Source organism: Megascapheus bottae, chromosome 20 (genome assembly GCF_031878675.1).
Source record: "Megascapheus bottae isolate mThoBot1 chromosome 20, mThoBot2.hap1, whole genome shotgun sequence".
NCBI classification, from domain to species: domain Eukaryota; kingdom Metazoa; phylum Chordata; class Mammalia; order Rodentia; family Geomyidae; genus Megascapheus; species Megascapheus bottae.
In genome coordinates this window covers 31,697,429-31,722,446 of record NC_143528.1, presented here as the reverse complement: position 1 = coordinate 31,722,446, position 25,018 = coordinate 31,697,429, and the positions used below count along the sequence as shown (strand labels likewise).

Genomic DNA, 25,018 nt, shown 5'->3' with positions numbered 1-25,018 from the left:
GGGGTATGTTTTAACCAAGGGGGAGATCAAAAGTTCCCTCAGGCTCAGCTGACCATCTTCAAAGGAGGGGCATTTCTCACTGCAAAGTGTAGACTAATTTACTTTTTCTCATTTCCACACTCAAGTGCTCTTCCCTTCGCTGCTCTCCCAGGTCACTCAGGAGAGCATTAGCCTGTTGTAAACCTACCGTCTCCAGGATTTTAGCTGTTGATTTTTTTTTCTTTAATTAAAAACAGTTAACATAGCACAAGACAATTACTCAACGAGACAAAACACTTAAACAGACAAATCGCATGCACGCGCTGTAAACCAGAAGGGAACTGTCAGACAGCGGGAAGGTGGCAGCGCAGCCATCCTAAGGACAGTCCCTAATACAGCCTGGCTGGGACTATCAGACCGCAGGAGAGTTGCAATGCGTCTGTCCTAAGGACAGCCCCGACAGAAGGGCGCAGGGGATGTCTCCCGCTGGCCCTGTTGGCTGTCCTATAGTGTGTCCGCCAGGACTTCTTGCCAACCAACCCAGAACCTGCAGGCAAATACAGAACAGAAAACCAGAGGTGCCAAACCAGAATTAATGACAATTGTCCCAACTTACAGGCCGTTCCCATCAGGCTCTCTGATCAGGCGTCTGAGTGGGCTTGTAAGGGGATTCCCGGCCAAATGTTGAACCCAAAGTTCCCGATCCCCCCGAAAGACCACCAGAGTCCACGACGAATGCAAGCAACAAACAGCCATTTATTAGCAAGCTCGAGCTTGGTCCCCCACGCCTTAGAAACCAGTGACGCTTGGAGGCCCCGAGTACAGAATTAGCACAGCTTTTACAGTAACAGAATAAACTTTTTTTTTTTTCATTCTCACCGCCTTAGCCTCATGTTTTGGTTAACTCTCACATTGGAACACTCCTTCATTTCTTATCGGCTTTGATGTCACGGTTTTCCATAGAAATTGAGGTGAGGATGGCCTGGCTAGCTGTGGGACACAGCTGCAGTCCTAGAGATTCCCTTTGAATGCCCTTGCTAGCTGTGTGAGTCAACAACTGATGGAGCATCTGACGGTTCTCCTGAGAAGAAACAGGGGATTTCTCAGACTTAGCTTCTGCAGCATGGAGGCTGCTTAGAAATAACTTTTTACTGAAGTTCATCAAACTTCGAAATTACTTTAGGCCTCCCAGTCTCGCAGACCTTTCTTTCTTTCTTTTTCATATATTTTTTATTGTAATTAATAGAAGGGTTACATGATATTTGCCAGATAGATGGTGCATTAATTCCCACACATTGATACCCTTTCACATGTCTTGGTCCCCATTTCCCTCCCCCCCTCGCAGCCTTTCTTTCTAAGCTGACTTCACACCCCATCCTCTTCATCTCAGACTCCTCAATACCTAGGTTTATCTTCCCTGTGCACACCCGACAGGCTGGCAAGTTTGGGCAACGGAAAATCAGCCCTCAGGGCGCCCAGTCACACCCCTGCACTGAACCCGGGAACCAGAGGCGTGGCGAAGACAGTCCCTGCAGGGGGATTCGAACCCGGGATCTCTCATACCCCTGCCGGCATCACCAGGCCCGTACACAACATAAAACACTGCACGCCAGCCAGCGGGGCGTTGGAGGCTCTCATGAGGCTGAGATCTGAGGATCCGACCGCCAAAGAGCAGCACTGAAAAACAAACGCAGAGGAAAGACCTCACTCGGACCGCTTCCCGCTCCTCGCTCCCACCCTCCCGCCGCGGTTGCCACGGCGACGCGAGGTGGCGCCCGAGGCGGTGTCCGCCCCGCCCCCTCGCGCCGTCACGCGCTCCCGCGCTGTCCCCGCCTCCAGGTGTGCTGCAGAGCCCGCCATTGGTCAGATTCCAGGGTCTCACTATGCTCACTCCATCCGCGGAACCAATCGCTGGGACCTCCAGGGATTAGTTGCCGTGAGTCACACGCTGCCGGTATGGCTCTGACCAATCATCGAGTTCAGAGGGCGGGGCTGAAGTCATGGCTGGCCAATGACGGAAGAAGGGACCCGCCGCGGACTCTAGGTTCCACCCCCGGTCCGGGGTAAGTAGGGTCTGAGGCGGCAGCACCTGCTCGTGGTGGGTGACCCGAGGGGAAGGTGGCCTCGCGGCCGTGCAGGTGAGTGGACTGGGGCGCGGGGAGGCCGGCGGGCGGGAAGAGACTGCTTGGAAGGCTCGGCATTCACCCTCGGCGGGGAGAGCAGGCGTGTTGCCGGTGCCTGGTCTGCAGAGTGGGGCCCGAGCCGGGCGCCCGAGGATCCCGAGGGATGAATAGGAGTTGCGTGGCCTGCCAGGGAATGCGGTGTCTGCGAGGAGCGGGGCCCGGCGCTGGAACCCCGGCCGTGGGGCGGAGGGCGCGGGGTGAGGGGAGGCCTGGCCGGGTCTGTAGGGCATCCGGCCGGGGCGGGGGGCGGGGGGCGGGGGGCGGGAGAGGGCCCGGAACCTGGACTGCTGTGACCAGGCCGGCCCTCCCGCGGGGTCTCAGAGGCGGGTGCATCGGTCAGGTCGGAGGACATAGACCAGGAAGGAAATGAAGAGGGGTTTGGAGGGGCCTGGAGGAAGCACTGCAGAAAACTATCTGGGTGTAGGTTGAAGTTGGCTAATGTCTGGACTGGGTGAAAAGGGCTAGTATTGGATAATGAGGACCTGGGGGGGGGGTGTGTGTGTGTGTGTGTGTGTGTGTGTGTGTGTGTGTGTGTGTGTGTGTGTGTGTGTGTGTGTGTGTGTGTGTGTGTGTGTGTGTGTGTGTGTGTGTGTGTGTGTGTGTCAGGCTGTGTGTGTGTGTGTGTGTGAGGCAGGCCTGACCTGACCTTTGAACTCCAGGCCTGGGCGCCTACCCTGAGCTGTTTACTTTCTGTTTTTTCTCAAGGCTGGCCCTGTACCATCTGAGCCCCAATCGCCACTTCTGGCTCGATGATGTTTTAATTGGAGATAAGAATCTCTTGGACTTTGTTTCCTGGCTGGCTGGTTTTGAATCTGAGTCCTCATAGCTCAGCCTCCTGAGTAAGCTGGGATTACGGGCGAGAACCTGAGTTGATGCAAGCTGCCTGTCAGTTTGCTTTAAAACAGGGCGTAGGTAATGTACAATAATTAAATGGGAATAAGGGACATGTCCCTGGGACACTTCCCACATTCTGTTTTCTAGTCGCCCTGGTTTACTCTTGGATCTAGCCCTACCTCTGCAGGACTTCTCAGGGACCTGGAGTCACTTGCAGTAATTTAAGTAATCTGATCACTTGACCTCAGGCTCCAGGTTTCAGGTCTCTGTACCTCTCTCCAGAACTTTCAGTACCTCTCTAGAACTTTCTCTGCTCCTCTGTGCCCTGGAGCCCCAGTATTCTCCCCTGTACGGTTTTTGTTCCATCATTTTATGATGCTTTGGTTATGGCTCTGTGTTCATCACCAGGTTTTCTGTTGGGGGCCGTCAGGGGTGAGGATAGCCGCTTATGGAGTAGAGAGTAGTAACTACTGATGGAGATCACACTTGTAATGTCCAGGAACCAATCAGGAATGGAGTCATCTAGGTGTTTTGGGTAAAATGGACTCTGAAAGAATATATACAACCTTAGGCCAGAAGGTTGGCCTAGTGGTAGAGTGCTTCCCTAGCATATACGAGGCCCTGGGTTTGGTTCCTTGGTACTATATACACATAAAAGGCCAGAAGTGGTGCTGTGGCTCAAGTGGTAGAGTGCTAGCCTTGAGCTGAAGAGCCCAGGCCCAGAGTTCAAGCCTTAACTACCAAACAAAATAGAATGAGAGAAAAAAGAATATATACTATGTGTGGAAACCCTTCCTTGTATTAGCTAGGGGGAGGGCAAAAGAAAGCAAGAGAAAGGAATAACATTTGCTGGATTTGGCATTTAGTTGCTCCTTTGTGGTTTTTTTTTTTTTTTTGTTTTTTCTTTTTGCCAGTCCTGGGCTAGGGCTCAGGGCTTGAGCACTGTCCTTGGACTTTCTCAAGGCTAGCACTCTACCGCTTGAGCCTCAGCACCACTTCTGGCTTTTTGCTATGTATGTGGGGTACCGAGGAATCAAACCCGGGTCTTTGTGCATGCTAGGCAAGCACTCTACCACTAGGCCAAACTCCCGGCCCCTCCTTTGTGGTTTTGAAGCCTGGTTTTTTAGATCCCAGGTCTCAAATTCAGGAGTTTCAAGTTAAATCCAGCCACTTTCCCCAATGCCAAATCAAGAGAAATCTGAAAAGAAAAAAAAAAATCACGTTATAATGAAGAGTAGAGAAATGCAATTTACCTGGCAGCCATGGAAGACAAGCAGTTTGGTACAGCCTTGGACTTCAGGTTAACTAGAGAGATGGGGTCCTGGGGTGGGTATCATGGTTAGAACAGTCCCAGGTCACAGCTGCATGGCTTGGTGAAGTTTTGAGAAGTTATTTTATTACTGGAACAGAACAAGAGAAACAAGTTGGTCACTTGCATTTGGGGCTGTTTGATTTAAGATAAGAAGGCATTGCTTATTTGAGGGGTGATTTGCCTTCCACACAACATGTTTGTCACTGAATCTTCTCTTTTCTTTTGCAGACAAGGTGGGTGCAAAGGGAGCACAGAGAGAATAGCTCAGACCAAGGGATACAGATAAAAAGGGGGAGGGGAGCTTTTAGTTAATTCCCAGGAGCCAGCAAAGGATCTGTTAAGTTGCTTTGCAACTCTCTAGAACTTTCTCTGTGCCCTGGAGCCCTAGTATTCTCCCCTGTATGGATCTTGTCCCATCATTCAGTGAGAGTAACTACAGCATGATGAAGGAATGGAAACCAGATTGTAGTTCTAGAAAAGAAATACTGGTGATGAGAAGATGGAGACAGCTCTATAGAATGCTCTTCTGAGGCTGGGTGCTGGCAGCTCATGCCTCTGATCCTTAGCTACTCAAAAGGCTGAGACCTGAGGACCGCAGTTTGAAACATGCCTGGACAGGAAAAATCAATGAGACTCTTTATCTCCATTTAAGTACCAAAAAAGCTGAAAGTGTAGCTGTGGTTCAAGTGGCAGAGCACTAGCCTTGAGCAAAAATTTGCTCAAGAAACAGTGTCCAGGATTTGTGTGTGTGCGCGTGCGCGAGCGTGGGTGCCATCAGTTTACTTTTCAGTAAATTATTAAATGTCAGTATGTAAGATGAGTGAATATGGGCTGCTTCCCTTAGCACTTGCCTTGTGTTGGATACAGAAGACATGTGGCACAGGTTATATAGTAACACTTTGTTTTATTTTTATTGTTTGTGTCAGTATTGAGGCTTAAACTCGGGACCTAAGTTTTTATTTTATTTTTTGCCAGTCCTGGGGCTTGAACTAGGGGCCTGGGCATTGTCCTTGGGCTTTCTCAAGGCTAGCACTCTACCACTTGTGCCACAGCACCACTTCCATCTTTTTTCTGTACTTATAGTACTGAAGAATCAAACCCAGAGCTTTGTGCATGCTGGGGAAGGACTCGAGCACTAGACCACACTCCCAGCCTGGGGCTGGGACTTCATTGCCCCTGAGCTTTTTCATTCATGGCTGGCACTCTACCACTTGAACCACAGCTCCATTTCTGGCTTTTTGCTGGCTGATTAGAGATAAGGATCTCATAGCCTTTTCCTGCCCAGGCCAGCTTTGAAACAGTTGTCAGACCTCAGCCTCCTGAGTTGCTAGAATTACAGGTGTGAGCCAGCTGTGGGAGCCTGCCTGTCTTGGACTTTATATGAAGAAATCCCTATTATATTATAGAACTACCACTTGAGGAATTCCCGGCACATGACTAATACGTGCTGTGGTTTTTGTTTTGTTTTGTTTTGGTGGGTCATGGGGCTTGAACTCTGGCCTGGGCCCTGTCCCTGAGATCTTCAGCTCAAGGCTACCACCCTACCCCTGGGCCTGGGCATTGTCCCTGAGTTCTTCAGCTCAAGGCTTCAGACCTACCCTTGAGCCAAGCCCCACTTCCTGTTTTCTAGCGGTTAATTGGAGATAAGAGTCTCAGGTCCTTTTGTGCTTAGGCTGCCTTTGAACCGTGGTCTTCAGATCTCAGCCTCCTGATTAGCTAGGATTACAGGTGTGAGCTACCATGCCTGGTGGTGCTGTAGTTTTTAATCTTGATTCAACAGTGCCAAATGTCTGATGACCTCAAGAACAAAGAAGACTGGAACACTTGTTTTGTTTTGCAACTTTGAAGGCCGGTTGGTGTGAATGAGGGCATGGGGAGGAGTTGCCTGCTTTCCTTGCTGAACTCAGGAACAGCCTGGGTGCTGTTTGTGAGCTTGGAACAGCAGTGAAAATTTTCAGAAAGTTACTTTTTTTTTTTTTTTACCTTTTCTCTGTTGTTTACTTCCTTGTTATTTGAGATGGGTATCACTAGCTAGCCTAGGCTGTGTTTTTGTTTTTACAGTTTTCTGCAGAATCTACAAGTGAAGACGGTGATGGTAGTCAGCAAAGTTATTTGTCAATAATGTATTTAGAACGTGAGGAATTGGCACTAGTTTAGTAATTCTTAAAACCTAACTCAGGATGTATTTAAAAACTATTCTCTATCAAAAAAATTATACTTGGACATGATAAATTTACTTCAACTCTAAACATCCCCACAGTGAGCCCAAAGGAGGATATTGGGAGTGATCATATAAAATGATACTTACTGAAATGAACTCCAAGAAATGGAAATAAGGGGTTTTATTTTTTTATTGTACTGTTTGCGTTTCTTTTTCTTTCCCTTTTCCTTTGGTCTCTTTCCTTTTGCCATCTTTTATTTCTGTTCCCTTTGTCTTCTATATAAGCATATCTGATTTAGGGATAGGAAGAGAAAGAACTAATTTATCAGTGATATTCGTTTAGGCACTGTGTTGGAAATGAACTCTATCACTTGCGGGAGGAGAGTTAGGAGGGAAAGCACTGGGAGAAAAAGAGGGAAGAGATGAGACTGTTTGAAAAGAAACGTGCTCAGTACCCGACTTGTGTAACCCTTTACAATAAAAATTTTTAGAAAACAACTGATCTTTAGAATTTTCTAGCTTGGCTTATATGTCTGCTTGTGTTTACAGAGTTGTTGGCCTCACTCGGAGACTTGAAGCATGGCGGTGAATGCCAGTGTCACAGTCTTTGGCTCTGCGGCTTTGGCTGTGGAGTACGTGGATTCGTTGTTGCCTGAGAATCCTCTACAAGCCCCCTTTAAAAGTGCATGGAATTACATGCTGGATAATTACACCAAGTTCCAAATTGCCACGTGGGGGTCCCTGATAGTTCATGAAGCCCTCTATTTCTTGTTCTCTCTGCCTGGATTTTTATTTCAATTTTTACCTTTCATGAGAAAGTACAAAATTCAAAAGGTGAGTCTGACTGACTTGAAATTGATTCTAATCCATATTCTTGGATATTGTTAAAGGCAATACAGCATTGTTTGAGACTCTCCAAATCAGTTCTGCCCAATTAATAGAAATGTAATATAGCCATATACCTACTTTATAATAATTTATCATATATTTTCCCCCAGTAACAAAGAAATGGAATTATTTCAAAAGTGATGATTTTACTTAACCCCAAAATATCTAAACTTTGATTTTACCAAGTAATCAAAAACTTAATGAAGTGTTTTATAACAGTATTTTCTTAAGTCTTTGGATTCAATGTATTTTATGCTAAGCTTAGGTCATCTCAGTAGCTGTATGTCACTTGGTGCTGTACTGGAAAACACAGCCTTAGATTATTGTCCATAATGTCTCAAGAACTGTTTCTTGAACTTTTAAGAGGATGTGCTGTTTGTCTAATGTGTGTTTATATATTTAAGTTTAATTCCTCATAGTAGATGGTGTGCACATGCCTGAGGCCCTGGGTTCCATCCTCAGCTTGTACACCCCAACCCCTTCTCCCACATATATAAAGAAAAACTAGCTGGAAGTAAGAGCTATGGGGATTTGTTCCCCTATCCTTAAGGTCCCAGCTGACCTAAGTGAATCTTCAGCCAGGACTAGTGAACATGTTGCTTTACCACTCTCTTCACATGCGGTGGGCAGATTGAGATACTCGCGTCAATGCAGAGGGTATCTCTTCAGCGCTCAGTGTGTACCTGGTATGTGGTGTCTCTTGAATGAAGACAACAGTCAAGTCTTGACTGATGAAGTAAGTTGTGACCTTGTTAGCTCTTGCTAAACCAAGTACAAAGCTGGGGGATGGAACCTACAACCTACATGCCAGGCAGGCACTCTACATCTGACTAAATCCCTCAGCTAGATTATAATGCCACTGCTTGGTATTATAAAATGAGTCATGCCTCCCTAAAACTTCAGGGTGCACTGTCTTCATGTGGGAAGTAGGGACGGAGAGGCTTCATCTGTGGAACACTAACCTGGTCTCTTCCCTGATAAGTCAGGGTTCTGGATCTATAGCCAGCGTGGGTGTGACCTGATGGCAAAATCCCATCAGGTTCTCAGTTAAGGTGGCAGGAGTTGCAAGTACAAAGAGGTGGCTTTTCTTGGCAGTGTTAGATTGTGAGCAATTTCTGGGTGGTTCTGGTGCTGTCATCATCCACTGATTGCAAACTGATTCACTGCGTTTCTGGCCATGCTAAATTTTTCCTCCTACCTTTTCAGTTGCTCACCTTTCCAGACAGGAGAGCTCTTGATTCAAGTGTAATAGCTGTCACTATAGAAAAGAGTGGCAAAGAAAATAAATGCTGGGGGGAAGGTCTCTCAGGGGTGGGCATTTTTGCCTCCTGTGTGGAAGACCCTGGTTCCTCTCCAGTCAGAGACAGTGTAGGTCAATGACAGGTTTATGCTGAAAATCCACATGACCTAGTTCACACCAACACTACAAGAAGACGCCATCACCTGTTGATAAGTACCTCAGATATCCTAAGATGAAGTATTCGGGAGTTAAATTATTTCATGCCTAGACTAAATTTTGTAGTCTTTAAAAATTCCCCCTGCTCTGTCAAAGCTGCTGCTGGGTGTGAAATGTCCAGGAATAAAAGCGTTCTGCTTTTGAATGTAATGGGCACCTGGATGGTGATGCCATGCATGCTAGTTAGAGGAAGTTCTATAGAGATGGGAAAGTAGAACTTGCGGGCAGGGATTTCTTTCCCTTCCCTCTCCTCCCACCTATCTTCCTTTCTTCCTTCTTTCCTTCCTGTACTGGGGCTTTATCTTAGGGCCTAGGTGCTGTATCCTAGCCTTATCGCTCAAGGCTGCTTCTCTACCACTTAAATCACAACTCCCTCTTTTTTGGCTTTGGTTATTTTTCAGATGGGGTCTTTTGCTTTTGCCTAGGCAGCCTGGGACCATATCCCTCCCTGTCCATGTCTCCTACCTAGCTGGTATTACAGCTGAAGTCTCCACCTTTTGTCCTCATCTCTCTGAACTGCTGTCCTACCAGTATTTGCCATCCAAGTAGCTGGTATTACAAGTGAGAACCATTTCAGGCTGAAATCCACAGACTTATTCCTCCCAGTTGCTGGGATTACAGCTGAACCACCATGCCTAGCTTATTTGGAGATAAACAACGCCCAGGCTGGCATGGAATGGCAATCCTCATGTCTCAGCTTCCTGAGTAGCTAGGATTACAGGTGTGAGTCACCTGGCAAGTTTGTTAACCTTTTGTCTCAATCTACCTTGGACTTTGTGCTTCCTGACCTCTACCTCCCAAGTATTACTGTTTTGATTTTTGACTTAAGATCTTGCTTTGGGCTGAGTAGGGCAAAAGCAGAAGACCGTATTCGAAGTTCCTCCAGATCAGAGGATTCGTAATTCTGCCAGTTAACGTGAACAAAACGTAGTGATTTCTTGGAATGGTGCCACCAAGTTCTGGAAGTATTGACGGGCCTGGGTAGTGAAGTTCAGCTGGTGTGTACCCACGTTGGAGTTGGGGACCCCCACCGATAGTCTCGGTAACACATACTACCTTTAAAACTTGTGAACAGTGAGTGATCTTCAGGCAGTGAAGACTAGAAACCTGTTCTCAAGAGCTTTGGTTTATTGTGAGTCCTGGCTGGGTTGGTTGGCCAGCAGTCTGTTTACCTGTCAGGCATTTAGAAGGAAGGATGTTGTAAGCTTGAGCTTGTCGTTAGTGTAAACTTCCTCCTGACTATAACAGGAAGTCAGCATAACGCAGAATTAAGGTCTGTTACAGATACTGGAGAAAAAGTGTTCTCATAAACTACAGATAAAAGACTAATATTGAATATTATTTTTCTTTCTAGGATAAACCAGAAACATTCAAAGGCCAATGGAAATGCTTTAAAGTACTTCTCTTTAACCACTTTTGTATCCAGTTGCCTCTGATTTGTGGAACCTATTATTTTACAGAATACTTCAGCATTCCTTATAGTTGGCAAGAAATGCCAAGATGGTATGTTGATAACAAATTTATAATCAGTTGTGGTTTTGTTTGTTTCTGTGCCGATCCTGGGGCTTGAATTCAGAGCCTGGACACTCTCCTTGAGCTTCTTTTGCTCACGGTTAGCACTCTACCACCTGAGCCACAGCACCACTTTTAGCCTTTTCTGTCTATGTAGTACTAAGGAATCGAACCCAGGGCCTCATATATGCTAGGCAAGCACTCTACTACTAAGCCACATTCCCAGCTGTTTTAGATGTGTGTCTTCATTTGGTTAATGGTTATTGCTAAATTTGGAAGTACATAAGTAGTAATACTGTGAGCCACAATGAGAACTTAAAATGTTCCCATTATTTTCTGAATTTTAATTTACTATGTTATTAGAAGTTTCTTCACAAATTTCCATAACACTCTTTCTGTGATCACCTATGGATATATGTGCATGTTGTAAGAAAAAAAAAGCATGATGTTTAAGTTGAAATTGAGTAAAACCATGAGAGACAATAGTTTATATGTTTATAAAACTGTATTCTTTCGTAATTGAATACAGATAAGTAAATGTACAGATGCAAGTGTCCTTGCATATTCTTAGATTCTACACCCATATCCAACCAACTAGAGATCTAGAGATTGAAGGTGTTTTTTTTTTTTTTTTTTTTTGCCAGTCCTGGGCTTGAGCTCAGGGCCTGAGAGCACTGTCCTTAGACTTTCTCAAGGCTAGAGCTCTTAACACTTGAGCCTCAGCACCACGGCTTTTTTCTATGTATGTGTACCGAGGAATCAAACCCAGTCTTCATGCATGTTAAGCAAGCACTCTACCACTAGGCCAAACTTATATCTTGCTGGGTGCTAGTGGCTCATGCCTATAGTGGGATGTGAGGATCACAGTTCAAAGTCAGCCTGAGCAGATACATCTGCATGACTCTTTATCTCAGCCAAAAGCCCAGAAGTGAGGTATGGCTCTCCTGGTCAAGCCCCAGTTTGAATGGAAAAGCCATAAAACTTAGTAGGAACTAAAGGGCCCGAGTTCAACCCAGTTCTGGCACACATAGGACACGTAGAACATTGCATTTTTACTAAATATGGGTTTTTTCCTGGTTACTCACAGCAAGATGTAACAACTATTCACACAGCATTACATCTTTAGGTATTAGGTGATCTGAGTATGTTTTAAGTATATAATAAAATATACTTAGGCAGTATGCAGGGTCTCTACAGTTTTGTATAAAGGATTGTGGATTTGGGTGCCAAAGAATACCTCGTCCTAGTCCTTGCGTACCCAGGAATAATGATATACATCTAGTCATATAGAGGAGTCTTTGAGTACATGGAAGTGGAGATATGGCTGAATTGGTAGAGCCCCAGCTTTGAGTTCAAGCCCCGGTATTGGTAGGAAATTTAAAAAAAAAAAAACCAAAACAAAAAACATTGAATAGATATTTGTAGCTCAGTGTCTTTGGTCATTTCATTTGAATTAGATCCTTTTAATCTAGTCTGTTTTCCATATTTCCTTCTTGGAAGACTTAGTTTTTTATCCCCCTTAACTATGATTTTATGCATGGGTTTGGGCAACATAAATTGGGATGGCAAGAAAGGTCTGTGCCCCCTTACTTCAGCTTCTATCCTCCAGCCGTATCTGTAGTTTTGAGAGTTCTTGTTGATGCATGTATCCAGTTAGGTCGAGCTGACACTTGGGTAACTAAGGACTATCTCCGGCATCTATGTGAAGTCAGTCTGGATGGTTGAGGAATACTGCCTTCTCTTACAGGTATATGATTTTGGCGAGGTGCTTTGGCTGCGCCGTCATTGAGGACACTTGGCATTACTTCCTGCATAGGCTCCTGCACCACAAAAAGATCTACAAGTACATTCATAAAGTTCATCATGAGTTTCAGGTATGTGAGGGTCATATTTCACATGTTCACTATTTAAGTGTATAGATAAGTTGATGTGGCAGAGAAAAATATCACGGGGAATAATTCAGACTCTTACTCACCCTTTGGTCATACAGCGAAATACTGGCAGTTTGGTAGTGGCTGTAGGCCTCTGTGTCAGAGTCACTGAAATAAGATCCCAAAATAAAACTTTATATATTCATTTGATTTTTTTTTGCATAGTTTTGATCACAAAGATAACTTCATACAAACAGTTAAAAGAATTGTACTTGTTTTAGAAATCAGAACTGCTTTGATGTAGCTTTGTGAAACTGGCTATACTGATATGTTCTCATCTGGAATGTCCCCACCCCCTTTTTTTTTTTTTCTTTTTTTTTTCCTTTTTTGGGTTGGTACTGGGACTAGAACTCGGGGCCTAGGTGCTATCCGTGAGTTCTTTTGCTCAAGCCTAGTGCTCTACCACTTTGAGCTATAGTGCCACTACCAGTTTTCTGCTGGTTAATTGGACATAACTTTCCTGCTCAGCCTGGCCTTGAATCATGATCCTCAAATCTCAGCCTCCTGAGTAGCTAGGATTACAAGCGTGAGCCACTGGTGTCTGGCTTGATTCCCTTCTTTTCCTACAGAATGGCTTCTAAGTACCCTAGTACTCACTGAGATACCTGCTAAATAGCTAGTAGCCTGGTAGTGTGGATACCCTGCACAAGGTGTTCACACCCAGGGAGGGGCAGGGTTGTCTTTCACTACATTACTTAGAAAGACATGCTGTTTGACTCTTGTGACTTGTTCCTGGAATTTCCATTTAAATTTTCAGACAGTAGATGACCATGGATGGGCAAACCAAACCATGGATAAGGAGGCACTACTTATTAAGCCTGGAATCTCTTTCTTGACATAAGAAACGCAAATAAAAATGAACATTCATGGCAACTATTTAACGCTTTCTAAATGCCACTAAAGATGCCTGTTATTTCCCTAGACTTTCTTTTGTAATTGTTAAAGAGATACTTTTATTGAAAATCACTCTTTGTACATAGATAACTAGATATCATTGCCATTGCAAATAATTTTATAAAACTGTAAATGGGATAAGTAAATGTGTGGAGAGAATGTCCTTTCGCACCTAGAAAACATCTTGGCTGCGACATCAAAACATGTCTCGGCCCACAGTGGGACGTGAGGGTGACCCAGCGAGGGAAGCATAAAAACCATTGCAGCCTGCTGAGGACTGCTTACCTCTGGTTTAGGCTCCGTTTGGCATGGAAGCTGAGTATGCACACCCTCTGGAAACGCTGATTCTTGGAACTGGCTTCTTCATTGGGATCGTGCTGTTGTGTGATCACGTGATTCTCCTGTGGGCGTGGGTGACGGTTCGTTTGATAGAAACGATTGATGTGCACAGGTGAGTTTTAATTTCTGTTTGGGTAGGGGATACCATTATAGCTATAAGATTATTTGTATTTCTAAGTAGACAGTAAAAAGGTGAATCTTCTTTAAGAGAATAGGAGAAAATCGTTAGAGAAAAGATCAAATAGCAGATTATTGATTTATTTATGCATTTTGTTGGTCATGAGGCTTGAACTCCGGGCCTGGACACTGTCCCTGAGCTCTTACTTAAAGCTAGCACTCCACTACTTCAAGCCACAGGACCACTTCCGGTTTTCTGGTGGTTCATTGCAGATGAGAGTGTCACAGATTCTCCTGGCTGGGCTGACTTTGAACCATGATGCTCAGATCACAGCCTCCTAAATGGCTAGGATTATAGGCATAAATAGCAGGTTTTTGACATCTGCCATTTTGAAGTGATGGTGTGCTGTTATTTGGGCAAATAAAATAAATGTTCACGATCAGCCATTCCTTAATCCTTTAATAATAGTCTAAACCTCCTAGTTTTTTAATTTTTAGTTGTGCTCAAAGCTAGCACTTCACAACTTGAGCCACAGCTCCACTTCTGGTTTTTAGAGATAAGAGTCTCACTGACTTACGTGCTCAGGCTGGCTTTGAACTGTGATCTTCAGATCACAGCCTCCTGAGTAGCTAGAATTATAGATATGCACCACCTGAGCCTGGCTAAAACTAAGTCTTGATTTTAAAATACATTGAAGCCTTCATCTCTCACAGAACAATACCCTTTCTAGTCTATACCGTCTGACACTTACCCTAGGCAGTCCTTCTGTTGACTGGAAGATATTTTGTAAATTGTTTATATTGAATGTCTCAATACTCTTAATTTTTGTTTTAAAATTATGTTTTCATTGTGTTTTGACTTGAACTGAAGTGTACTCAGGAATGCAAAATCTTAAATTCTAAGTGTTATACCCTATGTTTGATCTCAAAAGAGATACTTTGAGTGGGATTTTTAAAAATTATGTATATTTTCCCAACTATGTAAGACACAATGTTATTTTAATTGGTTTGGTATGTTAACTTTCCAGTGATTCTTGAGTGTAAACTTGTTTTCATATTTATGCTAATTTCACATACCTTTTCCTAAAACATGTGAGTTGTATTAGGGGATTTATTTATATGTGTTCTAGATTGTGGTAGAAAAGCTCCTTTCTGAAACAAAAGTGATTCTTGATAGTCTGTCTAAGGGCTTATTACTTTAACCCCCTCTCTTTTTTTAGGTTTCTTTTGTTTTGTTTTGTTTTTTGGTCCATCATGGGGCTTGAACTCTGGGACTGGGTATTGTCCCTGAGCTCTTCAGCTCAAGGCTACTGCCCTACCCCTTGAGTCACAGCGCCACTTCCGGTTTTCTAGTGGTTAATTGGAAATAAGAGTCTCATGATCTTTAGTGCCCAGGCTGGCTTTGCACCGACATTCTCAGGTCTCAACCTCCTGAATAGCTAGGATTATAGGTGTGAGCTACCATGCCGGACTTCTTTTTAGGTGTTTTTTTGTTTTTTGCTTTTTGTTTTCCTGGAGCTGAGAAATAAACTCAGGCCTTGCTCTTGCCAGGCAAAGGCTCTTCCCCTAACCTAAATCCCCAAACTCTTCTTTTTAGGTTTCTAAGAACAGTTTGGGGTTTTTTTTTGCCAGTCCTGGGGCTCAAACTCACGGCCTGGGTACTGTTCTTGAGCACTTTTACTCAAGTCTAATGCTCTACCTCTTGAGCCACAGCATCACGTCTTGCTTTTTCTGTGGATGCAGTATAGAGGAATTGAACCCAGGGCTTTGTGTATGCTAGGCAAGCCCTCTACCAGTAGGCCACACTCTCAGTCCACATTCACCATTTCCACAGGTCCTTTTGTAACAATGTCAGAAATAAGTGAAGTAGGCAGGCAAGGTGGAATGTTACTTGATCTAGTGAGTGAGCACATGACTGTATGAAAGTGTCAGTTAGCCGAGACACATTGTTCTGTTCTGTGATCTTCATTGCTGTTCAGTAATCTTCATCACTTTGGCAATCTTGCAGTGGCTATGATATTCCTCTGAACCCCCTGCACCTCATCCCGTTCTATACTGGGGCCCGGCATCATGATTTCCACCACATGAACTTCACTGGAAATTACGCATCCACGTTTACCTGGTGGGATTCGATCTTTGGAACCGACGCTCAGTTTAACGCCTATAATGAGAAGATGAAGTCTAGGAAAAAGATGGAATAAGTCTTTCTCAAGCCTTCCCAAAGACACAAATTCCCCTGAGTTGAAGCAGTAGCTAACAATGCTTTTGGAGAGCAGAAATGAGCGTGTATCTTGGCTGCTAAGTGATAGGGAACATGACCGACCTTCAGTTGTCTTCCCGGGACTTTTCTACTTCTACAAGTTCTGTATGTGTAGGAGTGCATTTAACTACGGTTTTCGTGAGGGAGTTTGAAAGGTTGTGCTGCTAACCTTACAAAAGGTTTGAAGCAACGGAAGAAGTATTGATCTGTCTTTCTCCCCAATACTGCCAGAGGCCTGATGTTGGTTTAGTCCTTCAGTCTTTTAGATATGTATGCACTGGTCATTTCAGAAAACTGGCAGTAATGATATGGGCCTTATATTTGGCTTTAAACATTTGTACAATTTGCCTAAAACAAAGAAATCATGAATTAAACCACATCAACCAGTATAGTGAGTGATTGGAGCTGTGAGGTGAGCAGTGGTGAGTCCTAAAACCTCCCACTCTTGTCTGGAGCTGACGGCAGCAGAGTTGGAGTGATTCTCGATGAAGTGTTGTTTTCAAGTACAGTACACCACTGGCATCTCTAGATTCAAGATTTCTGACAATAAAAATGGAGTATTTCAGTCTAAAAATTTTTCAAAGACTTGATTTTTTTCTTTTTTTGTAATTGAGGCGCTTTTCTGCTATTTACCCTTTCATTTTTGTATCTTGGGTTTTCATTAAAACTTAGAGCTAGAACCTGAACATTTGTGAACTGGTGTCTGTGTTTGCACTTTGAGCTCTTGAAATAAATGTGAGTTTTGTCTGTCTGATTTCCAGTTTTGAAATATTAACTGTCACCTTTTATTCTTATAAGGAAAAATGAAGGTCATTAAATTATTGTTCTATAAAAGGAATGATTCTATTCTGATTTTGACGTTTCTCTTGATACTTCTGTGGTGATCTCATTGTTTAACTATGAAGCTATTTTCATGTGTCCTTTTTTGTTGTTCTGTTTTTGGAAAGAGGTCCAAATAATAACTAGATTTTGCTTTTTAACTTGTGCTTGGATTCTGTGGGTGTCCCCTCCCCGTGTGTGTGAGCTTTTAATTCTATTTGAAGGCTGCATTTAAGATCCTCTTCAGGATTCCTTCTGTGTCTTTTGCCTTTCACTTTCTGTTGAGTTAACATTTTCTGAACACTTTTTTTTTTTTGGTTGGTTGTGGAGCTTGAACTCTGGGCCTGGGCACTGTCCTTAAGCTCTTCAGCTCAAGTCTCTGTCACTCTGCCACTTGAGCCACAGCACCACTTCTTTACTAAGCACTTTCTATGCCCTGGATGGTAATACAAAAGTGTTAACACAGTCTCAATCTTTTCCTAATAGGTGAGGGAGTTATCTAGGAAAGGTTAAAATGACAAACTCTGCATTTTTTTTCTTTTTTTTTTTGTCCTAGGGCTCAAATTCAGGGCCTGAGCACTGTCCTTGTGCTTTCTCAAGGCTAGTGGTCTACTACTTGAGTCACAGCACCACTTCTGGCCTTTTTTATGTATGTGGTACTGAGGAATCAAACGGGTCTTCGTGGATGCTAGGCAAGCACCCTACCACTAGGCCAAACTCCCAGCTCCTTAAGCTCTGCTAATAGCTACTATACTTACTTTTTGGCTTTAAACATTTATTTGTACAAAAAAAATATGAATTAAACCACATCAACCAATACAGTGAGTGATTGGAGGTGCATTGTCCAAAAAACCAGAATATTTTTTAATGTAATCAGTAGTCATCTAAGGAAAGCTTTATTCCCAAACATGTGTAATATAGAATAGAAGTGAATTAAGGCTGCGTACAATGGCTTGTGCCTATAATCCCAGCTACTTGGAAGATAGAGATAGACTCATGGGTTGAGACGAATCTGGGCCAAAAAGTTGTGTGATCCCAACTTAAAGAACAAACCAGGACTATACCATGTATTCCAAGCCTTCCTGTAACCCAGTGGGAGGTGCTACAGGGGCCAAGATTCAGAAGAGTGATTTCCCCTTAGATCCAAGCTTTGTTCCCTCAGGCAGGTGTCCGCCAAATACTGACATTTGTACATGAAATCTCCAGAGGACCATGTAGAAACTTAATGTCTTCAGGATACATTCTGAGAATCTAATGAAAGGATGTAAGTGTCTAGAATCTGATATACCAAATATTGCCTTCAAACTCTTAAAGAAAATAAGTTACCTAAAGGAATGCATACAGGCTTATTGTCTACTCAAGGAAAAGAAACGTGACAGAATAAGCATAGGACAAGCAACCATCATCCAGTGACATAAGCACACAGCAGCATGTGCTCTGACCATAGGTAGATCCTGCTGCTTTTCATTAGGAAACACTCTCCAGGTGAAGATTTCTGCATTTTCTACTCTACCATTGTTCAGGCTCAAGATTACTGTGCTCAAAAGTGTACAGCTGGTGAGAGGCAAAGCTAACAATAGAGCCCATTCTATGCATGTTTTCTTCCCTTTGCCCTCTGCACACATATGATGCTTTGTGCCTGATGAGTTCTGTAAATGTCAGTTGATTAAGTCAGCTGCCTTTTGTGTCAGTTCTGGAACTTGAACTCAGAGCTTGGGTACTTGCTTGTTCCTGTGCTGTTCTGCTCAAGACTACTACCATTTCTGACTTTTTGGTAGTTTAGTTGGAGATACCTGGGCCAAACTGTGATCCTCAAATCTCAGCCTCCTGAGTAGCTATTACAGTTGTGAGCCATTGAATCTGGAAAAAGTCAACGTGTAATGGCATCTTAAGGTTGGGTAGGTAAGCTGCCCATTGAATCTTCAGGTAGAGAGGCAGCAGTCTGAAATGGTATATGCTGGAAAGTGGACGAGGTGTCAGTGAACTCTTGATTCATCTGACACAGGAAGACCTCAGGAAGAAAGATGAGACTGACAGGCCCATCCTGAAGAAATGTAGGGAATTTTGAGTAACAGCTAACTTTATATCACATACATGAACATCTTATCCTTCATAAGCTCCTTAAGGGTTGAGCTCCTCTTGCAGATGAGGAAATAGGGAAGAGGAGGGGTTTGACTTTCCATGAAGCAAAAGTGGCGAGAGCCGTCCTTGAGTGCAAAAGTCTAGGGACCTGAGTTCAAGAGCATGTACTGGCACAAAAAATTCATAAATAACTAGATTGCAACAATGCTAGGCACACCTTTTGAAAATATTAGAAGACACTGAATATGCTAAATTACTATAGTCTGTATTCTGAATGTGGAAAAAGACAAAGTACTGAGGAGAAACCCAGCACCTAGCATCTATGTTTGCCCACTGGTGACAATATTTTGTCTGGAGCTATGGATCTCAAAGGAGGAAGGATGTACACAGACCTTGGTTTGGGGTCAGACATCTGCATTTACTGTGAATTGTCTCAGTTTCTCCAACAATCTGTGTCCTTTCAGGTCAGGCAGAAATAATGCTTACCTCAAAAGATTTTAAGAATCAAACACAATTAACTTAAAAAAAATTAGCAGAGTGCCCAACTCATAATAGAAACAAGAAATGCAACAAAAGGCAATTTAAAGAGAGCAGATGAGGCTTAATTTTTAAAATTGTTTCAAAATGTACAAATGAATTTAGTTCAAGAAAATGGAAAAATTAAATATATGAAGAAAATGGAAAAATTGAAAATCCCTGCAGAGCCTTTTTGTTGTGTGCTGTTGTTTCACTGTGGACCTAAGTATTCAGATATACAGCTTTTGAAAACTTTTCATATAAAATGTGATGGGCAGACTTTCAATGCATTATAATAATTTGAAGCAAACATCAACCACACATTTAAACTAAGCTATCTGTTAGTTCACAGCAGATAACTTAGTAGTTTTGTTTTAGGATAAAGACTTGGTCCATTTTTATTTTCAGCTCAACTGGAAAATTTTACATTAAAATGATGTTCACAATTTTTATTGGGCTTCCCACTTTTTGTCTGAAAGAATCAGAATCATGTCTTACTTTTATTTTTTCCCAGTCCTGGGGCTTGAATGCAGGGTGTGAGCACTGTCCTTGCACTGTCTCAAGGCTAGAGCTCTACCACTTGAGCCAGCACCACTTTCAGCTTTTTCTAGGTATGTGGTACCGAGGAATGGAACCCAGGTCTTCATGCATGCTAGGCAAGCACTCTACCACTAGGCCAAACTCCCAGCCCCTTGTGTCTTACTTTTAAAACATGTTTGTAAACCTATCTCCAGCCTCTTCCTCTCTCTGTCTCTCTGTGTCTTTCTTTCTCCATTCATGTCTGTCTCTAGCATCTCTTATAACACATCTATAATCAGGCTTCCCAGTGCTGGAATTACAGGACTTTGCCAAAATGATCAGTCACTGCATATTTTAAAGAGAAACTGAAGCTGGGTGCTGGTAGATCACACCTATAATCTTAGCTACTCAGGAAGCTAAGATTTGAGGACCAAGGTTCAAAGCCAGCCCAGACAAGAAAGGCTATGAGACCAAGAACATGGAGTACGTATTGTTCTCACAAGCATTCGCTCAGCAGTGAAGACAAGCAGAAAGATGGCAACAGTATCGTGAGAACCACTATTAAGATATATCCTCAGTAATGTGGCACCATGCCTGCTGCTCTGGCAGCTTTAATTGTTATAGCCCGAACAGTCCAAGACAGAGAACTTGGCAGTGGCTACCATTCAATTCTGGCCAAGACTTGTGAGGAAGAGATTCTTTTCCAGAAATAAGGAGTTCATTAAAGATGTCACAACACATTTGTTGGCCTTTACTGAGATAATGAATTACCCTTCCTTTCTCTCCCTCCTTCCTTTCTTCCCTCCCTCCTTCCTTCCCTCCTGCCCTTTCTCCCCCCCACCCCACCCTTTTGAATTCAGTTCAGTTGTAGCAAAACAAGTCCTGCCTCATTCACTCACTCAGACCTCAAAGTTAAAACTACAGGTTTCCCCTGGTTACAACTTGTATCCCTCTGTGAACTGGCAGAATTAAGGATTGAACCCAGACTTGTGCATGCTAGGCAAGCACGCTACCACTAAGCTACACCCATAGCCCTAGGGCAGGTTATTTGTAAATTGTTGGAGTGATTTAAGTGGCAGGATATCAGATTTCAACTGCAGGAATAGCTCCATCTCTACTTTCAGTGTTGTATCAGATTCTTCTTAAGTACACTAGGGGGCGTAAGAGACAAGATTGCTGCCTTCACACAATGTGTGGTGTAAGTGAGAGCGTAACTAATTAGTCCTTATTAAAAGTCTCAGAGAGAGAAGACACAAGTCACTTTGGGAACACGTAGCAGCAGGGTATTTCTTTCTTAGTGGAGGCTGACAGGGAAGGTTTCCTTAGGAGATAATGTGTAATGTGAGATCAGAGTGATGACTGAAAGTTACTGAGAAATAAATGGGGCAGAGTCACCCAAGCAAAGGCAACAACTCCTGCTAAGATCTGTCAGAGGGAGGAGAGAGAGAGGGAGAAGGAGGGTGGGGGAGGGAGGGAAGGAAGGAGAAAGAGGGAGGGAGGAGAGAATATACCAGATGCTGAGAAAGGCACCAAGAATCAAAACGAAACCAACAAAAAAGAATACATTGACTTCCAATTCTATGCTTTTGCAAATGACAGAATTCTATTATTTCTTATGGATGAATAATATGTGGACATTGCCTTTTCTTCATCGTATAAAGCACAGCTGGATTAATTCCATATGTTGGTGATCGTGAATGGTGCTGCAATATGTGTGAGTGGAGATGCTGTTGTGATATAGGAATTCCAATTCATTTGCATCTACGTCCTGCAGTGGGGAATTGCTAGGTCACGTGATAGCTACTCCTGCAATCCCAGCTACTTACTTAGGAGCCTGAGATCTGAGAATCATGGCTGGAAGCTAGTCCAGGGAGAAAAGTCTGTAAGATTCTTCTATGAACCTGCAAAAAGTCAGAAGTGGAAGTGTGGCTCAAGTGGTCGAATCTTGAGTTGAAAAAGCTCTAGGGGGGCCGGGAGTTTGGCCTAGTGGTTAAAGTGCTTGCCTAGCATGCACGAAGACCCGGGTTCGATTCCTCGGTACCACATACATAGAAAAAAGCCAGAAATGGTGCTGAGGCTCAAGTGGTAGAGCTCTAACCTTGAGAAAGTCCAAGGACAATGTTCAGGCCCTGAGTTCAAGCCCACGACTGGAAAAAAAAAATAGGGGCCAGGAGTTTGGCCTAGCGGTTAAAGTGCTTGCCTAGCATGCACAAAGACCCGGGTTCGATTCCTTGGTACCACATACATAGAAAAAAGCCGGAAGTGGTGCTGAGGCTCAAGTGGTAGAGCTCTAGCCTTGAGAAAGTCCAAGGACAGTGCTTAGGCCCTGAGCTCAAGCCCAGGACTGACAAAAAAAAAAAAAAGCTCTAGGTACTGAGTTCAAACCCAAGTACCAGCATACATACACACATCTCTGAAAAGTTAGCAAAGGGTAGAGAAAGGAGAGAAAGAGAGAATGAAAGAACAAGGGAAGAGGATGCTCCAGTGTTTCTATAACATATAACCTTAGAAGATTTATCACTTATTCTCCACCTTGTTGTGAATGTTAAAAATCAAACCCAGGGCTTTGCATGTATGGAGTGAGCACTTAACCACAGGACTAGAATCGCAGCCTCTGTTCTCGCATCTCACCAGAGTGAGGCACTATGTTTTCCCTACACTTAGAAGAAAATTAAGCCCCATCCCTTTAAAGGGAGGAGAAAAAGAAAGAATATATAGCATCACTGTGCATCACAGCATGGCAGCCATTGTGTGTCTCTGTGTTCAGTGACACTACATTGATAATTTGAAATCAGCCTTGGGATTGTTCACACTGTAAATGAGCAAGCTCTCTCAATCAATCAACCCCCCCTTTTTCCACCAGAGAAATGAGTGTAACCATGTACCCCATTCATACCATTGCTGGAGATACATCTGTCTGTGTGTTCACAAACTGTCTTTGGGGATAGACTTGGTTTCTGGATTTGATGATAACAGAGGTGAAACTGACAGAGTGGAGGTCGTGGGAACTTCAATATGTCTTTAGAAAAGTCCAGAAGTGATATTAAAAAGAAGCCACCGCTAACAATTTCTTCGGTGTGCACACAGTTTAACACAGGGCCTGAATACTGGATTTAACAATGGATACCCAAACACAGTACAGACTCCAAGACTTTTTATCCAGCAATCAGAATGGAGAACTGCATAATTGTCTGTGAAGCCACAAGCAAGTAATACATGCTCCAGTAAAGTGAGTACAGCTGGCCTACACCTAAAATAGCCCAGCAATGGGAAGGCTAAGTTTGAGACAAGTTCCTTTCATCTAATGCCCTGCGTGTATGAGCAAGCATTACCACTTATCAGATGTGTTGGAATTTACAAAAAATTGAAAACTTACAGCATCCTAGCATTTTAGATTTGAAAGAAGTGGGTCATTGGTTTTTGAAAGTATGCTTGTGAATCAAATATAAAACATCAGAAATGGCTCATTTCTTTTTTCTTTTTGGCCAGTCCTGGGACTTGAACTCAGGGACTGAGCACTGTCTTTGGGCTTTCTCAAGGCTAGAACTCTACCACTTGAGCCACAGCACCACCTCCAGCTTTTTTCTATGTATGTGGTACCTAGGAATCAACCCCAGGTCTTCATGCATGCTAGGCAAGCACTTTAACCACTAGGCCAAACTACTCCTGCCCTCGTTTTCTTGTAAACGCTAGACCAAAAACTCACCTTAGATCCAAAGAATTGTTGACATCGTGTCAAAACCTACACATTTTATAAATTTCCCAGATGATTCTCTTCCTTTCAAGTGCAACAGAGTAAGAATTAAGAGAATAAATTAGAAAATGAATAATCTAGAATTCTTATTTTATAGGGAAGCAAACATCTGTGATATAGAGATTCTTTCATGTGCTCTCTCTCTCTCTCTCTCTCTCTCTCTCTCTCTCTCTCTCTCTCTCTCTCTCTCTCTCTCTTTCTTGGTTGGTTGTGGGGCTTGAACTCAGGGTCTGGCCACTGTCCCTGAACTTTTTTCCTCAAGGCTAGTACTCTGCCATTTTGAGCCATAGAACACTTCCAGTTTTCTGGTGGTTAAGTGGAGATCAGAGTCTCACAGATTTTCCTGTCCAGGCTGGTTTTGAGCTGCTATCCTCAAATCTCAGCCTCTTGAGTAGCTAGGATTGCAGGCATGAGCCACAGGTGCCCAGTTCATTTATTTTTTAAATTAAAACTCATTTTTTAAATCTTATCAATTAAAATCAATGGTAAAAAAGTAAAAAAGTAAACCCTTCAATTCATAAAATTGACATTTTGGAGAAAAAAGAAAAAAAGCCATGGTTTAAGGAGACAGAAGCTCAGGCGCAATGGCTGATTTTAATAGAAGTGTGTTGTGTGGGGGTGATTACTCTTCTGTGCACCCCACCTAGCCACAAATGAGTGTGGTTACTTTTTAAATGGCTAACATGCAAATCTTAAACTTGCACTTTTGAAGTCATTGGTTTTAGCTACTCTATTTTCTTTCCCTGGGTTTCCAAGATTGCACAAAGGGATGATTTTAGAAGTGTAATTATAACTCTGCTTTCAAACTTGTGGACCAAACAGATCAGAGGCAGGTCACAGTAGAAAAAAATAAGGGATGAAATTGGCTCTGCCTGTTCTAACTAGGTGCATGGCTGGGTGAAGAGCGACTCAGCGACGTGTCTGCAGCTTTCTTCCTTTTCCCCCCCAATCCCCCCCCCCAAAAAAAGAAAAGAAAAACCCAGCTTCAGGCTGACTTGGGGAATGCAGACAGATTTAAAGGGCGCCCCTTCAGTGGTACTTATGAATTACGTGCTTATTACTTACTACTGATATGTAGTCTAAACTGACTTTGAACTTGGCCACCCTTCCCTGAGATCTCCTGAGTGCAAGGATTGCAAGGCATGTTCCACCACACTTGGTTTTGTGTTTCTGTTTTTTTTTTTTTTTTTTTTTCTTTTCCTTGTGGTCATGGGATTTGAGCTCTGGGCCTGGGTGCTGTTCCTTAAGCTCTTCAGCTCCAGGCTACCACCCTACCCCTTGAGTCTCAGCGCCACTTCCAGTTTTCTGGTGGTAATTGGAGATAAGAGTCTCCGGGTCTTTAGTGCCCGGGCTGGCTTTGAACCATGATCCTCAGATCTCAGCTTCCTGAGTACCTAGGATTACAGGCGTGAGCCACCGCGCCCGGCTTTGTGTCTCTATTTTTTTTTTTTGATTCAGTAAC

General features: G+C 43.4%; 1 protein-coding gene across 2 annotated transcripts; it reads left to right on the top strand.

Annotated features, from left to right (window-relative positions):
* Positions 1 to 2,011: 2,011 nt before the first annotated feature.
* On the top strand, positions 2,012 to 16,620 carry Msmo1 (methylsterol monooxygenase 1). 2 transcript variants are annotated; one of them, XM_090354221.1, is made up of 6 exons: positions 2,012 to 2,117; positions 7,019 to 7,303; positions 10,168 to 10,316; positions 12,073 to 12,199; positions 13,447 to 13,601; positions 15,615 to 16,620. In XM_090354221.1, exons 2-6 carry the CDS (start codon positions 7,049 to 7,051, stop codon positions 15,805 to 15,807), a joined length of 879 nt encoding a protein of 292 aa, XP_090210347.1. In that variant the 5' UTR covers positions 2,012 to 2,117; positions 7,019 to 7,048; the 3' UTR covers positions 15,808 to 16,620. The 2 variants fall into 2 exon arrangements, with proteins under 2 accessions (XP_090210347.1, XP_090210348.1); XM_090354222.1 differs by lacking the exon at positions 2,012 to 2,117 and adding an exon at positions 2,874 to 3,001.
* The last annotated feature ends 8,398 nt before the right edge of the window (positions 16,621 to 25,018 follow it).

Excerpts from the sequence above, each read along its gene's own strand:
- Msmo1 (XM_090354221.1), top strand. The coding sequence starts at position 7,049 with ATGGCGGTGAATGCCAGTGTCACAGTCTTTGGCTCTGCGGCTTTGGCT. Across the intron at positions 7,304-10,167 it reads GAAAGTACAAAATTCAAAAG|GATAAACCAGAAACATTCAA; the intron begins GTGAGTCTGACT and ends TTTTCTTTCTAG. Across the intron at positions 12,200-13,446 it reads AAGTTCATCATGAGTTTCAG|GCTCCGTTTGGCATGGAAGC; the intron begins GTATGTGAGGGT and ends CCTCTGGTTTAG.